Here is a 15,833-nt window from a genome sequence, read left to right as displayed (position 1 = left end):
TAATGCAAGTTTAACCAAGACGTTGTTGTTTAAGATTTGCTACCTGGGACAAAAAGTTTCAAGTAGCACGGGCTATAATGAGCCTGTAGTATGTTTTTAACTATGAACGAGAATTAAGAGGGCTTTTATACATAAATATTTTCCGTTCTATTTTATTTTTTTTTCAGTTTTTATACAAAACTAGCAAAAAGTTTAAAGATATTTTTGAAATGCCTTAAAAATTATACATTATTTTATATATTCCATTTAATTTTCAATATGAGTTAATATTTTGACTTAAAATTGATTGTTATTAGGAAGATATAAATGCTATTTATTTGCTTTTTCTCCCACACTCCTGCAGAAGACTGCTTTGTTCGTTTTTTTTATACATCTTTAAGGCTCACTATACTATTCACAATATATTGTGATCATTCATTGTTTCGAGCGAAGTGCGATGGTGGAAGATGACCATTTGTTGATGGGTCATGACTATAGGCGCACCCTTTCCCTCCTCTTCTAAACCTTCTTTCTCTTTATACACGACGACCACTAGGAAGCCTCGTGATGGTGCGAGTCACCAAACTCCTGTGGGTTGCAACCAAACTGAATTGAGAACACGGTACACAGTAGTTAAGTGATCCCTACTTAATTACGACTGTGACGACCAGTGGGCCTCAGAACACGGTGCACAGTAGGTAAGTGATCCCCTATGACGTTCGACTGTGACCTCAGAACACGCTCCACAGTAGCTAAGTGATCCTCACTGATGACTGTGACGACCACTGGCTTCAGAACATGGTGCACAGTATCTAAGTGATCGCCACCTACTGACAACAGTGACGCCCACTGGTCTCAGAACACGGTGCACAGTAGCTAAGTGATCCTCACTTACTGATGACTGTGTGACGACCAGTGGCCTCAAAACACGGTGCACAGTAGCTACGTGATCCCCACTTACAGATAGCTGTGTGACGAATAGTGGCCTTAGAACACGGTGCACAGTAGCTAATTAATCCCCACTTTGAGATGACTGTGACGAATAGTGGCCTGAGAACACGGTGCACAGTAGCTAATTAATACCCACTTTGAGATGACTGTATGACGACAAGTGGCTTCAAAACACGATGCACAGAAGCTAAGTGAACTCCACTTAATGACGATTACTGGGCTCGAAACGTGGTACACAGTATCTAATTACACATACCGACGACTGTGATCTCAATTTAGAGTAGCCAAGCCGTCACCAAATACTGATGAATAATAATCATTTTCTGTCTTTAAGTTTGATAATTATTAGGTATTATCGTAAATTTTTCATTATTTTTGTAAATAAGAATTAAAATCAAGATTATTCATAAATTTGTTTTATTTTTAAACATGTTTTTAAGTTTTTATATAAAAACTATCAATTGATATAAAAGGGATTTAAAATTACCTTAAAATATGCAAATAATTTTGTACACATTATCTAATATGTTAATTAAAATATATGTAAATTATAATTGTTTTAAGAAGTAATTATAATTAAGTGTAAATTAATTATATTTATTTGATTCTTTTCTCACACTCACAAGGTAGGTAGTAGTGTTGTTTTTTAGTACATCTTTAGAGGGTAACTAAAATATTCATAATATATTGTGATCATTCATTGTTTCGAGAGAAGTGCGATGCTGGAAGATGACCTTTTGTTGATGGGTCATGACTATAGGCGCACCCTTTCTCTCCTCTTCTAAACCTTCTTTCTCTTTACACCCGACGACCACTAGGAAGCCTCGTGATGGTGCGAGTCACCAAACTCCTGTGGGTTGTAACTACACTGTCCTCAGAACACGGTATACAGTTGCTAAGTGAGCCATACTTAAGACTGCGTGACGAAAAGTGGCGTAGTAAGGCGCTCTGGCGTAGTGAGGCGCTCTGGCGTAGAGAGGCGCTCTGGCGTAGAGAGGGACTCTGGGGTAGTGAGACACTCTGGTGTACCTGGTTACCTGGTTGATGGGGTTCTGGGAGTTGTTCTACTCCCCAAGCCCAGCCCGAGGCCAGGCTTGACTTGTGAGAGTTTGGTCCACCAGGCTGTTGCTTGGAGCGGCCCGCAGGCCCACATATACCTGGTTGATGGGGTTCTGGGAGTTCTTCTACTCTCCAAGCCCGGCCCGAGGCCAGGCTTGACTTGTGAGAGTTTGGTCCACCAGGCTGTTGCTTGGAGCGGCCCGCAGGCCCACATATACCTGGTTGATGGGGTTCTGGGAGTTCTTCTACTCTCCAAGCCCGGCCCGAGGCCAGGCTTGACTTGTGAGAGTTTGGTCCACCAGGCTGTTGCTTGGAGCGGCCCGCAGGCCCACATATACCTGGTTGATGGGGTTCTGGGAGTTCTTCTACTCTCCAAGCCCGGCCCGAGGCCAGGCTTGACTTGTGAGAGTTTGGTCCACCAGGCTGTTGCTTGGAGCGGCCCGCAGGCCCACATACCCACCACAGCCCGGTTGGTCCGGCACTCCTTGGAGGAATAAATCTAGTTTCCTCTTGAAGATGTCCACGGTTGTTCCGGCAATATTTCTTATGCTTGCTGGGAGAGTGTTGAAGAACCGGGGACCTCTGATGTTTATACAGTGTTCTCTGATTGTGCCTATGGCACCTATAGAGTGTAGAGAGACACTCTGGTGTAGTGAGACACTCTAGTGTAGTGAGACACTCTGGTGTAGTGAGACACTCTGGTGTAGTGAGACACTCTGGTGTAGTGAGGCACTCTGGTGTAGTGAGACACTCTAGTGTAGTGAGACACTCTGGTGTAGTGAGACACTCTGGTGTAGTGAGACACTCTGGTGTAGTGAGACACTCTTGTGAAGTGAGACACTCTGGTGTAGTGAGGCACTCTGGTGTAGTGAGGCACTCTGGTGTAGTGAGGCACTCTGGTGTAGTGAGGCACTCTGGTGTAGTGAGGCACTCTGGTGTAGTGAGGCACTCTGGTGTAGTGAGGCACTCTGGTGTAGTGAGGCACTCTGGTGTAGTGAGGCACTCTGGTGTAGTGAGGCACTCTGGTGTAGTGAGGCACTCTGGTGTAGTGAGGCACTCTGGTGTAGTGAGGCACTCTGGTGTAGTGAGGCACTCTGGTGTAGTGAGGCACTCTAGTGTAGTGAGGCACTCTAGTGTAGTGAGGCACTCTGGTGTAGTGAGACACTCTGGTGTAGTGAGACACTCTGGTGTAGTGAGACACTCTGGTGTAGTGAGGCACTCTGGTGTGGTGAGACACTCTGGGGTAGAGAAGCGCTCTGGGGTAGAGAGGCGCTCTGGGGTAGAGAGGCGCTCTGGGGTAGAGAGGCGCTCTGGGGTAGAGAGGCGCTCTGGGGTAGAGAGGCGCTCTGGGGTAGAGAGGCGCTCTGGGGTAGAGAGGCGCTCTGGGGTAGAGAGGCGCTCTGGGGTAGAGAGGCGCTCTGGGGTAGAGAGGCGCTCTGGCGTAGAGAGTCGCTCTGGCGTAGAAAGGCGCTCTGGGGTAGAGAGTCGCTCTGGCGTAGAGAGTCGCTCTGGCGTAGAGAGTCGCTCTGGCGTAGAGAGTCGCTCTGGCGTAGAGAGTCGCTCTGGCATAGAAAGGCGCTCTGGGGTAGAGAGTCGCTCTGGCGTAGAGAGTCGCTCTGGCGTAGAGAGTCGCTCTGGGGTAGAGAGGCGCTCTGGCGTAGAGAGTCGCTCTGGCGTAGAGAGTCGCTCTGGGGTAGAGAGTCGCTCTGGGGTAGAGAGGCGCTCTGGGGTAGAGAGGCGCTCTGGGGTAGAGAGGCACTCTGGTGTAGTGAGGCACTCTGGTGTAGTGAGGCACTCTGGTGTAGTGAGGCACTCTGGTGTAGTGAGGCACTCTGGTGTAGTGAGGCACTCTGGTGTAGTGAGGCACTCTGGTGTAGTGAGGCACTCTGGTGTAGTGAGGCACTCTGGTGTAGTGAGGCACTCTGGTGTAGTGAGGCACTCTGGTGTAGTGAGGCACTCTGGTGTAGTGAGGCACTCTGGTGTAGTGAGGCACTCTGGTGTAGTGAGGCACTCTGGTGTAGTGAGGCACTCTAGTGTAGTGAGGCACTCTAGTGTAGTGAGGCACTCTGGTGTAGTGAGACACTCTGGTGTAGTGAGACACTCTGGTGTAGTGAGACACTCTGGTGTAGTGAGGCACTCTGGTGTGGTGAGACACTCTGGGGTAGAGAAGCGCTCTGGGGTAGAGAGGCGCTCTGGGGTAGAGAGGCGCTCTGGGGTAGAGAGGCGCTCTGGGGTAGAGAGGCGCTCTGGGGTAGAGAGGCGCTCTGGGGTAGAGAGGCGCTCTGGGGTAGAGAGGCGCTCTGGGGTAGAGAGGCGCTCTGGGGTAGAGAGGCGCTCTGGGGTAGAGAGGCGCTCTGGCGTAGAGAGTCGCTCTGGCGTAGAAAGGCGCTCTGGGGTAGAGAGTCGCTCTGGCGTAGAGAGTCGCTCTGGCGTAGAGAGTCGCTCTGGCGTAGAGAGTCGCTCTGGCGTAGAGAGTCGCTCTGGCATAGAAAGGCGCTCTGGGGTAGAGAGTCGCTCTGGCGTAGAGAGTCGCTCTGGCGTAGAGAGTCGCTCTGGGGTAGAGAGGCGCTCTGGCGTAGAGAGTCGCTCTGGCATAGAGAGTCGCTCTGGGGTAGAGAGTCGCTCTGGGGTAGAGAGGCGCTCTGGCGTAGAGAGTCGCTCTGGGGTAGAGAGTCGCTCTGGCGTAGAGAGTCGCTCTGGGGTAGAGAGTCGCTCTGGCGTAGAGAGTCGCTCTGGGGTAGAGAGGCGCTCTGGCGTAGAGAGTCGCTCTGGGGTAGAGAAGCACTCTGGGGTAGAGAGGCGCTCTGGGGTAGAAAGGCACTCTGGTGTAGTGAGGCACTCTGGTGTAGTGAGACACTCTGGTGTAGTGAGACACTCTGGTGTAGTGAGACACTCTGGTGTAGTGAGGCACTCTGGTGTAGTGAGACACTCTGGTGTAGTGAGACACTCTGGTGTAGTGAGGCACTCTGGTGTAGTGAGGCACTCTGGTGTAGTGAGACACTCTGGTGTAGTGAGACTCTCTGGTGTAGTGAGGCACTCTGGTGTAGTGAGACACTCTGGTGTAGTGAGACACTCTGGTGTAGAGAGACACTCTGGTGTAGAGAGACACTCTGGTGTAGAGAGACACTCTGGTGTAGTGAGGCACTCTGGTGTAGTGAGACACTCTGGTGTAGTGAGACACTCTGGTGTAGAGAGACACTTTGGTGTAGAGAGACACTCTGGTGTAGAGAGACACTCTGGTGTAGTGAGGCACTCTTACTGACACACTCTTACTTTTTTACTCCCAACTTACTGACAACTGTGACGACCACTGGCCTGAGAACACGGTGCACAGTAGCTAAAAAATCTCAACTTACTGATGACTGTGTGAAGACCATTGGCTTCGGAACACGGTGCACAGTAGCTAGGTAACCCGTACTTACTGATGACTGTGTGACGACCAGGGACCTCACAACACAGTGCACAGTAGCTACGTGATCCCTACTTAATGACGACTACTGGGCTCAGAACGTGGTCCACAGTAGCTAATTACACATACCGACTACTGTGATCTCAGTTCAGAGTAGTCAATCTATCACCAATTACTTAAGAGTGAGAATGAATTTACTATTTACCTATTAAAATTATCAGCAATAAAACAAAGTTTTCAGTGATATAATTCTTATAAAATTAGATATAAAAATTTATATTTAAATATTTTCTTTTAATTTTTTTTCTTTAATTTTTATACAAAACTAACTTAGGAATTGAAGTGACTATAAAGTTTTTTAGAACTTAATACAAGTTTATATATGACTTTTAATTTTTATATGACCTAATATATTGGCTAAAAATTAATTGTAATTAAGATGATATATATGCTCTTTATTTGATTGCCCTCCCTCACTCATAAGAAAACAATACTGTGTATCTCCTATCTTTAAAGGGACACTAAAACATTCATAATATATTGTGTTCAGTCATTGTTTGGAGAGAAGTGCGATGCTGGAAGATGACCATTTGTTGATGGGTCATGACTATAGGCGCACCCTTTCTCTCCTCTTCTAAACCTTCTTTCTCTTTATACACGACGACCACTAGGAAGCCTCGTGATGGTGCGAGTCACCAAACTCTTGTGGGTTGCAACCATACTGGTCTCAGTACGCGGTATACAGTAGTTAAGTGATCCCTTCTTAGTTACGACTGTGACGACCAGAAGCCTCAGAACATCGTACACAGTAGCTAAGTGATCCCCACTTTCTGACGACTGTGACGACCAATCGCCTCAGAAATAGGTGCATATTAGCTCCGTGTCCGTTTCTACTGATGACTGTGTGACGACAAGTGGCCTCAGAACATGGTTCACACTATCGTGGTGATCCTTACTTACTGACAACAGTGACTGGCCTCAGATCACGGTGCACAGTAGCTAAGTGATCTCCACTTACTGATGACCTCGTGAAGACCAGATGCCTCAGAACACGGTGGACAATAGCTAATTAATCCCTACCTTCTGATGACTGTGTGACGACCACTGGCCTCAGAACACGGCGCACAGTAGCTAAGTGATCCCCACTTAATGAAGACTACTGGGCTTAGAACGTGGTACAAAGTAGTTAGGTACACATACTGACAACTGTGATCTCAGTTCAGAGTAGCCAAGTTATCACCAATTACTGATGAGTGAAAATCCAGTCCAGAATTGAACTAGTGTAATTATTAGGTGCTAGCTGTAACCGGCCATGCATTGCTGTGGTTCAGCAATGCATGCGCATTGTTGAGCCACAGCGTCCTTTCCCTGTCCCTCAGTCCTCACCGCATTCCTCCATCCCCTCGTCCTCCCAACCATTCCCCACTTCCCCCCAACCCCGCGTCCTCCCCACCATTCCCCACCTACCATCCCCTCGTCCTCCCCACCATTCCCCACCTGCCATCCCCTCGTCCTGCCTACTATTTTCCCCTCTTCCTCTCCACCATTTCCCACTCCCACGTCTCCTTGTCCTCCCCACTATTCTCCATTCCCCCGTCCCATCGTCTCAATCATCCCCAACTCCCCCGTCTGCTCGGCTTCCCCACGTTTACCCCCTCCCCTGTCCCCTCGTCCTCCCCACCAACCCCCGCTCCCGCCCCATCATCCTCCTCACCATTCCCACCACTCTCTCTCGTCCAATTCATTCCCAAAACGATCTGATGTTCCCATCAGAAAATTGGGAACATCAAATGATCTGATGTTCCGATCACTGAAAAATAAGAACAGTTAAAAAACGAAATGAAAAAAATAAAAAAATAAACAATACTCACGAAATGAATGATTATAAATAACACAGCTCCAGTCTAACACAATGCCACACAAAATAATTAAATGAAAATGAAAATACATCCAAATGTATGACAATTCAATTTATCAGTGCAATCGGAAACATTGAAATGGAAGCGTTATATATTTAGTATAGCGCGTGTTGCCCTTACGTGCAAAGATCACGCTGTTTTTCTAAAAATGCATTTTTTTACCTGTCGTAGGTATGGCATCTATATGGTAGGTATTTAAAAGCACGCACGTATTCGAATGGAACGTTGTGTCAAAATTTCAAAGCAATCGGTGAAGAACTTACGGAGATTACAACGTGTGTTGCACAAAAGTAGACAAGGCAGCGACGCGTCAGGTTCTGGTGACCGTCATGGGACGTGTGCCAGAATCTTTCGGTCTTGGAAATTGGGGGACATACCGACAGAGGCCATACGTCCCGGAACCCCTACGCTGCTTCAGGTGTCAGAAATACGGCCACCATCAGTCACGCTGCACAGGACAGGAGAGGTGCGGAGTGTGCAGCCTGAGACATCCCACCAAAGACTGTATTGCCAAGCACAAGGCAAACCAGACCACTACAGCCAAATGTCCAAATTGTGGAGGCAAACATCATGCCTGGAGCACAACCTGCTGTGCACGGAAACAAAAAGTGCAGACAGCTCAGGCCAGGATCAACACACTGCCCAGCAATACATCCTCCAACACCAACGTCTGGAACACTCGTGCACAGCCACAACAGCCACCCGCTCTCACGGAGCAAAATTTCCCGAATCTGTCAATTCCGAATCAGACATTACACGAAAGTGTTGCAGAAGTCCAGCAAATGCAAAAGAGCAGAAAACACTTACTTTTGGAATCTACTCACCAGCTATACAGTTTTACCGAGGTCCAGCTGAAAACCATCGTGAAGATCATGGCAGAGACCATTATCAATTGCCTACAGATGACGCAGAACGCCTCACAACAACAGACTCAAGACATCACTTGTGTGATAATGGACAAGATCGTGCAGCAGACCACAGTTACACGAGACATAGACAGTCTCCGACAGGATGGAGCACAAGAGGACAAACAACGCAACTTGGACATACTGACTACCAACAACAGTCGGCTAGTCAAGACACCGGAACATCGACATTCACAAACGCAACTGCAAGACGCAGTGACCACCCACGATCAACAGAATCTTCCAACACAGGAGACAGACAACAACAGCCAATGCAGTCTGATCTGCAGCAACGCCAACAAAGACGAATTGAACAGCAGGGATGCGCAGGTTCCGCCAACACAAGAAACGGCCGCGAGCAATCAATGCAGTCCGACTTGCAGCAATACCAACAACAAAGTGATGGACCACAGTTCTGCACAGATTCCGACAATGCCGGGGTTGACCACGGACAATCAATGCAGTCCGACCTGCTGCACTTCCAACAACATAGCGATGGACCACAGTTATGCACAGATTCCAACAACGTCGGGGATGACCACGAACTGTCAATGCAGTCCGATTTGCAGCGACACGACTTGCGAGGCGGAGAATATAGAGGTCGATTCCGAGGAGGAGTTCTAGTAGAACAAGCAACACCAACCGAACCCGTCGTCTGGCCATTACGAATTCTGCAGTGGAACATACAAGGTCTTGGAAATAAAAAACACACACTTCAGGAGGCTGCAATCAGCACGAAAGCAGATATAATCGTTTTGGAAGAAACTCTTTTCCCGGCCACGAAATCCTTCAGATTAGCGGGATATCAGCACTATGTTCTCCCGTATGAGCAGGGGAGACTAAGAGGATTAATGACCCTAGTCAGAAACACCATACCCAGCAAGAAAATAGACTCAGATTCATGTGGGGATGGAGTAGAGATATTAGCAGTTACAGTGAATATGGCTAATTTTGAGCTCCTCATATACAACGTTTACAAGCCCCCTAGACGTAAACTAGAAGCAGAGGCAGTGCTTGCCTTGGCCACGCATGAAAATTTAATTATTGCTGGAGATTTTAATGCTCATCATCCTGAGTTAGGTGCAACTGGGCCAGCCAATGCAGATGGGCGCCATTTAGCTGCAGCTCTGCGAGAAGTACCTGAAATTACACTTCTCAACACTGGGGAACCCACTCACATTCTAGGAGGTTCCCTTGATCTTACATTCATCTCAACAGCACTCCAGCAACAAGCGAAGTGGGAAGTAGACCCGGTGATCACCAGTGACCACTATGCTACTGTCACGACACTAAACCTGGCACGACCTCCTACACCACCTGCGCAGCCTCGGTGGAATTTAGGAAAGGCCAATTGGAATGTATACCAAGAAGAACTTGAAAAATGGTATGCAACGTACACGCCACCTGAGGATTTGAACATTCACGAGACCAATCTGCAGGAAGCCGTTGCAGCTGCTGCGAACAAAGCTATTCCAATCATTATCACAGGTAACACGAAACGAAAGAACTATTGGTTCTATAGTAATGACGTTAAAGAACAGAACCACAGAGTCAATATCTTCAGAAAACATCTAAAGAGAAACCCCACACCAGAAGGAAGAACTCTGCTAAGAGCAGTGATATCTGAAGCAAGGCGAGTTTCTAGAGAAGTAAAGGAGGCAAGATGGTTTGAGTGGTGTCAAACTCTAAATGAACATAGTAGTCTTGGCAAGATATGGGGTCAGATTAAAACTATATCAGGTCGACCAGCCCGGCCACAGGCATGTATTCAACCATTGCAGGAGGCTGAGAGACTTGCTCTCCAATTTGCAGAAAGAACAGCTTCATATCAGCTTCCTGCAATGGTCCGAAGGCAGCAAGAACACTTAAAACAAGAGAGGATGACAGTCATTCATGAGGGCATAGCTGTAAATGACGAATGTGACTGTCCCTTCACCGAACAGGAACTAAGCAGAGCCAAAAAAGGTGGTAAGGACACTGCACCAGGTGCTGATAACATTACATACTCAATGATCGCACATGCAGGTCCTGCTGGAGACCGAGGGATATTGGACGTCATCAATGCGTCTTGGCAGCAAGGCAAACTACCGCCCTCTTGGAAGAAAGCAGACATCATCCCGATTCCTAAGCCGAATGAACCTGGCAATTACAGACCCATTTCATTAACATCATGCGTTAGTAAAACTGCAGAACGGATGGTCTTAAATAGGCTACTGTGGAAGACTGGAGACCTTCATAAACACATATTTGGCTTCACTAGAGGAGTAGGTACTGCAAACTGCATAGCAACATTACTAGGAACAGTTAACTCAGGTCCAGCTATAGTGGTCTTCCTTGATCTGGAAAAAGCGTTTGAACTTGCAAGCCCGCCAGCAATACTACACACCTTAGTTAAAAAAAGGTGTGAGGGGGAAAATGCTAGCATGGATTCAAGGTTACCTAAGTCACAGGTATGCCAGAGTAAAGTTGCAAGGACAAGTGTCGGACTACCACTTGCACGAGAATGGGACTCCACAAGGAGGAGTCCTCAGTCCTAGTCTTTTTAACATCCTTATGGAAAACCTTGTTACCATGTCCTTTACAGAAGGGGTTACATTGCTAAGCTATGCTGATGATCTAGCATTAGTCGTTACGGGTCCTTCACTTCTAAATAAAGCTCAAGGTGCTTTAGATCAAGTGACATCTGAATGCAGTGTTTTAGGGCTAAAAATATCTGCACAGAAGTCTAAGGCGATGAGAATAGGCGGCAAAGCTCCAGACAGGCACCTACGCATTCAGGACATTAACCTTCAGTGGGTTACACAATATCGATATCTCGGAGTGTGGATTGATTTTAAAATGACATTCCATAAGCAAATTCAATATCTAAAGGAGAAAGCAAAGTCACGAATAAATATAATGAGAGCAATCACAGGGCCCCGTCTAGGAGCGGGACACAGAGTGTTGAGAATGTTTTACATACACGCCGTTCGTTCCCTGGTTGATTATGCAGCACCTGCCTTACTCACTCTTTCTCCTGGTCAGTGGGCAAACGTTGAGGTTCTTCAAAATGATGCATTGCGAGTCATAACAGGTGCTCCCAGATGGACTAAAATCCTGAACCTAAGACTAGAGACAAAGCTAACGTCGATTGAAATAAGGGTAAAGGGGATTGCTGCGTGCATGCTGACCAAGATATTGACTAGACCTAGAATCAGTTCACTTAAAGATATGATCACTGGAGCACTAACTCTGGACAGAAGAGCCTCCAATGGCAACAGGTGGACCCATTGTGCGATAAACGCCATCGATACATTCGATATGGCAAACACAGTCACTGAGAAGGGTGTCGACGACATACATGCAGACTTTGTTATACAAGCCCCTTGGGAATCTCTGCCAGCAGACTTTCAGATTATGGTTCTTGACGGGAGGAAGAACCAGACACATCCTCATCTGCTCCGTCACTTTGCACAGATGCATATAGAAGCAAACATGGCATCCGACAGCTTCACTTACTTCACGGATGGGTCAGTAGACCAGCAGGGACAAGAAACCGGAGCTGCAGTTAAAGCAGGAAACTCTGTATATAGTTGGAGGCTCTCAAATGGGTGTTCGACTTTACAGACTGAGATGCTAGCCATTCAAAAGGCTTTGGAACATGCTCTTGCTGAACACCGTCAACATGTTATCATCCATACAGATTCGAGAACCGCCATTGAAACCTTGCAGCAGGAACACCTATGTGATAACATCCATCTGATCACCAATGTCTTATCATTCATGCACACACTCAAACGACAAGGCCGACGGGTACTTATCAACTGGGTGCCAAGTCATGTGGGACTATTAGGTAATGACATTGCAGACGAAGCTGCAAAACTTGCTACAAAGAGGAGGAATGTAGACATTTACATACCACAGAGTCTCTTTCAGATGAAGAAAGTGCTTCGAAACAGAGCAATGCGAAAGATGTACAGTGACCACAACACAGCAGTTGCAACATCAGGATCTGCGGGTTGGTACAAGAATTCAACCAACTACGAACCACTTAGTTTGATGAACGGGGGCAGTAGAACAACATAAGTGCACTTACATCGCATCAGGCTTGGATACCCATGTGCATGGGAAATAGGCTTACGGGTTCCGGAAGGTGAGAGGAAATGTCAACACTGTGGAGAATTGCCCGACAGACCACTGGAACATTATCTAACACAGTGCACAGTTACAAACCCATTAAGATTTCACCTTCGATTCAACAGAGCAGAGGAAGTTGTTAAACACATATGGCAACATCTTACTGAAGCGACCATACGAGTCATACATACTCATACTCCGCCCAGGTAAAACAGAACCAAGCATCACTTAGTGGGCCAGCCAGAGGCTTAGGGCCCGCGCAGGATTATCCCTGCTAAAAAGAAAAAAAAAAAAAAACGTGTGTTGCTCTTACGTCCAACAGATGGCGCTGTTTTTCAAAACACGCCTGTTTTCTCCTGTCACAAGTGAGGCATGTATATAATAGGTATATAAAAACACGCGCCAATTCGAAAGCAACGTTGTATCACAATTTCAAAGCAATCGGTAAAGAGGTTACGAAGATTTCCCTCACATGAAAAACATAGCTTTTTTTATTAAAAAGCATGCTTTTTCCCGTCACAGACGTGACATCTATTTAGTATATATATAAAAACCCGCTCGGATACGAATGGAAATTTGTGTAAAAATTTCAAAACAATCGGTGAAGAACTTTCGTAAATTAGCGATTTTGAACAAACAAACGTATACATTTACATAGATAACTAGCTGTACCCGGCCACGCATTGCTGTGGCTCAGCAATGCATGTGCGTTGCTGAGCCACAGCAACCTTTCCCTGTTTCCCAGTTCTCCAAACTATTCCCCCCCTTCCCTGTTCCCTCGTTCTCCCAACCATTCCCCCCTCCTCCATCCCCTTGTCCTCTCAACCATTCCCCACTCCCCCGTCCCCTCGTCCTCCCCATTATTCCCCCCTCCTCCATTCCTTTGTCCTCCCCACCATTCCCCACTCCACCATCTCCTCGTCCTCCTAACCATTCCCCACTACACCGTCCCCTCGTCCTCCATTCCATTCCCCCCTCCTCCATCACCTCATCCTCCCAACCATTCCCTCACTCTCCAGTCTCCTTGTCCTCCCCACCATACTCCATTCTCCTATCCCTTCGTCCCCATCTCCCCCATCCCCTCGTCCTACCTGACCATTTCCCCCTCCCATGTACCCTCGTCCTCCCCCTCCATCCCCGTCTCCCATCCCCTCGCCCTCCCTACCATTCCTCACTCACTCGTCCGAGGCATTCCCAAATGATCTGATGTTCCCATCAGAAAATTGGGAACATCAAATGATTTGATGTTCCCATCATTGATATATTAGAAAAAGAAATAAATGCCTAAATGAAAAGCAATGACAAAATGTAAAAATAAACTATACTCACAAAATGAGTGGGTATGTATGAGTTATTTATCATACATTAATAAATGTATGGTAAACAATAAAGCTCAATTCCAACACAATGTCACACAAAATAATTAAATCTAAATGAAAATAATTCGAAATCTATGAAAATTTTATTTATCAATGAAATCGAAAACATTGAAATGGAATCGTAACATATTTAGTATAGCATGTGTTGGTCTTATGTGCAACAGATGGCGCTGTTTTTCAAAAATGCATGTTTATACCTGTCAGAAGGGTGGCATCTATATAGTAGGTATATAAAAAGATGCGCCTATTCGAATGCAAAGTTGTGTCTGAACTTCAGAGCAATTGGTGAAGAATTTTAGGAGATTACAGCGTGTGTTGCTCTTACGTCCAACAGATGGCGCGGTTTTTCAAAAAAATAATATTTTTTCCTGTCACAGGCGAGGCATGTATATAGTAGATATATAAAAAGTTGCGCCTATTCGAATGCAACGCTGTGTCAAAATTTCAAAGCAATCGGTTAAGAGGTTTCGAAGATTTCCCTTCACATGAAAAACACTGTTTTTCAGAAAAAGCATTCTTTTTACTGTCACAGACATGACATCTATATATGTATATAAAAGCCTTTTCGGATGCAAATGGAACGTTGTGTGAAAATTTCAAAGCAATTGGTGAAGAACTTTCGGAGATTAGCGGTTATGCACAAACGAACATTTCCATTTATATAGATGATAATAATAATAATAAAAATAATAAATTATATCTTATTTTTATATGAGCATTACAAGCAAGGTTTATACCTAAAATCTTTTATATCTCTTTTTAATTTTTTTAAGTTTTATACAAATCTAAAAAAGTAATTTAAGTAATTTTAAAATTTTCTTAAAACCTGTACATGATTTTATATATACTATTTAATTTGTATTTAAACTAATATCTTGCCTAAGAACTGATTGTAATTAGGAAGATATAAATGCTATTTATTTCCTTGTCCTCCCTCACTAAAGCAGTAGTCTGTAGTGTTGGACCCCCTCCCTATCTGGGCCGTTGTAGTCATGGAGGGGCTTAGTGGGCAGCTGCCAGAGTGTGATGCTCCATGGGTCAGTCCTCTGTCCTTTTAGAGCCTTATGCTCCTGCTGCTGTCTTCTCCAATTGTGCTGGATCTTTTTTCCTTGTGTTTCATTTTTCTCCCTCCCTCTTCTTTCTAATTGTCATTTCCTGCCTACCTTAAGCCAGTCTTGATTATTCCTTTGGACTTCTTCTGTTTCTCCTAGTGCCCCCCGATGCTCCAGTACTGTCTCTCTCTGTCCCTTGTGCGAAGGGACAGAGAGAGAGGTCACTCTAAGTAGGAGTGAACTTCTCCCCAGGCTCGCCAGTTCAATTGCGGTGAGGCCCACCCTACCTTCTCCCGCGCATGTATACATTGCAAGCTTCAGGCAGCCGTCCTCAACTTGAAGCACCAGGAACGTTTGTCTTTTCCTGAGGCGAGGCGCCAAGTTTGCCATCTCGCCCCTTACGCTGGTGTCTCTTATGCTTGCGTGTTGTGCTCTTCCTCTCCTCGTCATTCCCACCTTCCTCAGTCTCACAACCGTTTCCAGACCTTAGACCCAGATATGCCCACCGCCTCCTCCCCGAAGGGTCCCCCTCCTAGTTCTCTGTCTTGGGTTCCCCTTCTTTCTACCCAGTCTGTCATGTCTCCTGTGTCTTCTTTCTCTTCTCCCTCCGATCCTCCTTCCCATCATTCTCCTCCATCCCTTAGCTCTCCATGCCGCCTGTCTGTGCGGGCTGATGTCCATCACTCTCTCAGCGATCATCGCGTTGTTCGCTCTCGTTCTTCTTTTCCTGTTGAGATGCTTGAGTCTGTTACCCAGTACATTTTTGCTGGAACACCTGTTTCTTTGAGTCAGAAGCGAAAGCCTGGCTTATCTCCTTCGTCCTTCCCAGCGGGTAAGAAGGCTTTGCTTTCTTCCTCGCCCCCCACCTCTCACTCCATCGCTCCATCCCCTCCCGTTTCGGTAGTCGAGCCCCCTGTTTCTGTTATGGAGGTTTCTTTGGCCCCCGCTTCCCTTCCTGTTGGTGCCCATGCTGAGGTACACTACCCAGTTTCTGCCCCTCCTCATCCTCCTGCTGTCCTTGACCCTCGGTTGTCTCCTCCGGACCCTACTCGTCTGCCTCTGGT

General features: G+C 46.6%; 1 protein-coding gene across 1 annotated transcript; it reads right to left on the bottom strand.

Moving 5' to 3' along the window:
* Positions 1 to 515: 515 nt before the first annotated feature.
* LOC123749521 (uro-adherence factor A-like) lies at positions 516 to 15,159 on the bottom strand. Its single transcript, XM_069331397.1, has 4 exons — positions 15,057 to 15,159; positions 4,179 to 4,793; positions 3,209 to 3,731; positions 516 to 567 (listed from the first exon to the last, which is right to left on the bottom strand). Exons 1-4 carry the CDS (start codon positions 15,157 to 15,159, stop codon positions 516 to 518), a joined length of 1,293 nt encoding a protein of 430 aa, XP_069187498.1.
* Positions 15,160 to 15,833: the final 674 nt, after the last annotated feature.

This window comes from Procambarus clarkii, chromosome 3 (assembly GCF_040958095.1).
Source record: "Procambarus clarkii isolate CNS0578487 chromosome 3, FALCON_Pclarkii_2.0, whole genome shotgun sequence".
NCBI classification, from domain to species: Eukaryota; Metazoa; Arthropoda; class Malacostraca; order Decapoda; family Cambaridae; genus Procambarus; species Procambarus clarkii.
The sequence above is the reverse complement of the archived record's forward strand: the minus strand, read 5'-3'. Positions and strand labels throughout refer to the sequence as shown.

Coding starts and splice junctions, on each gene's coding strand:
- LOC123749521 (XM_069331397.1), bottom strand. CDS start 15,159: ATGGCAAACTTGGCGCCTCGCCTCAGGAAAAGACAAACGTTCCTGGTG. Junction 3,732..4,178: donor GCGCCTCTCTACCCCAGAGC/GCCTCTCTACCC, acceptor TCTCTACCCCAG/AGCGCCTCTCTACCCCAGAG. Junction 568..3,208: donor GAGTGTCTCACCACACCAGA/GTGCCTCACTAC, acceptor TGCAACCCACAG/GAGTTTGGTGACTCGCACCA.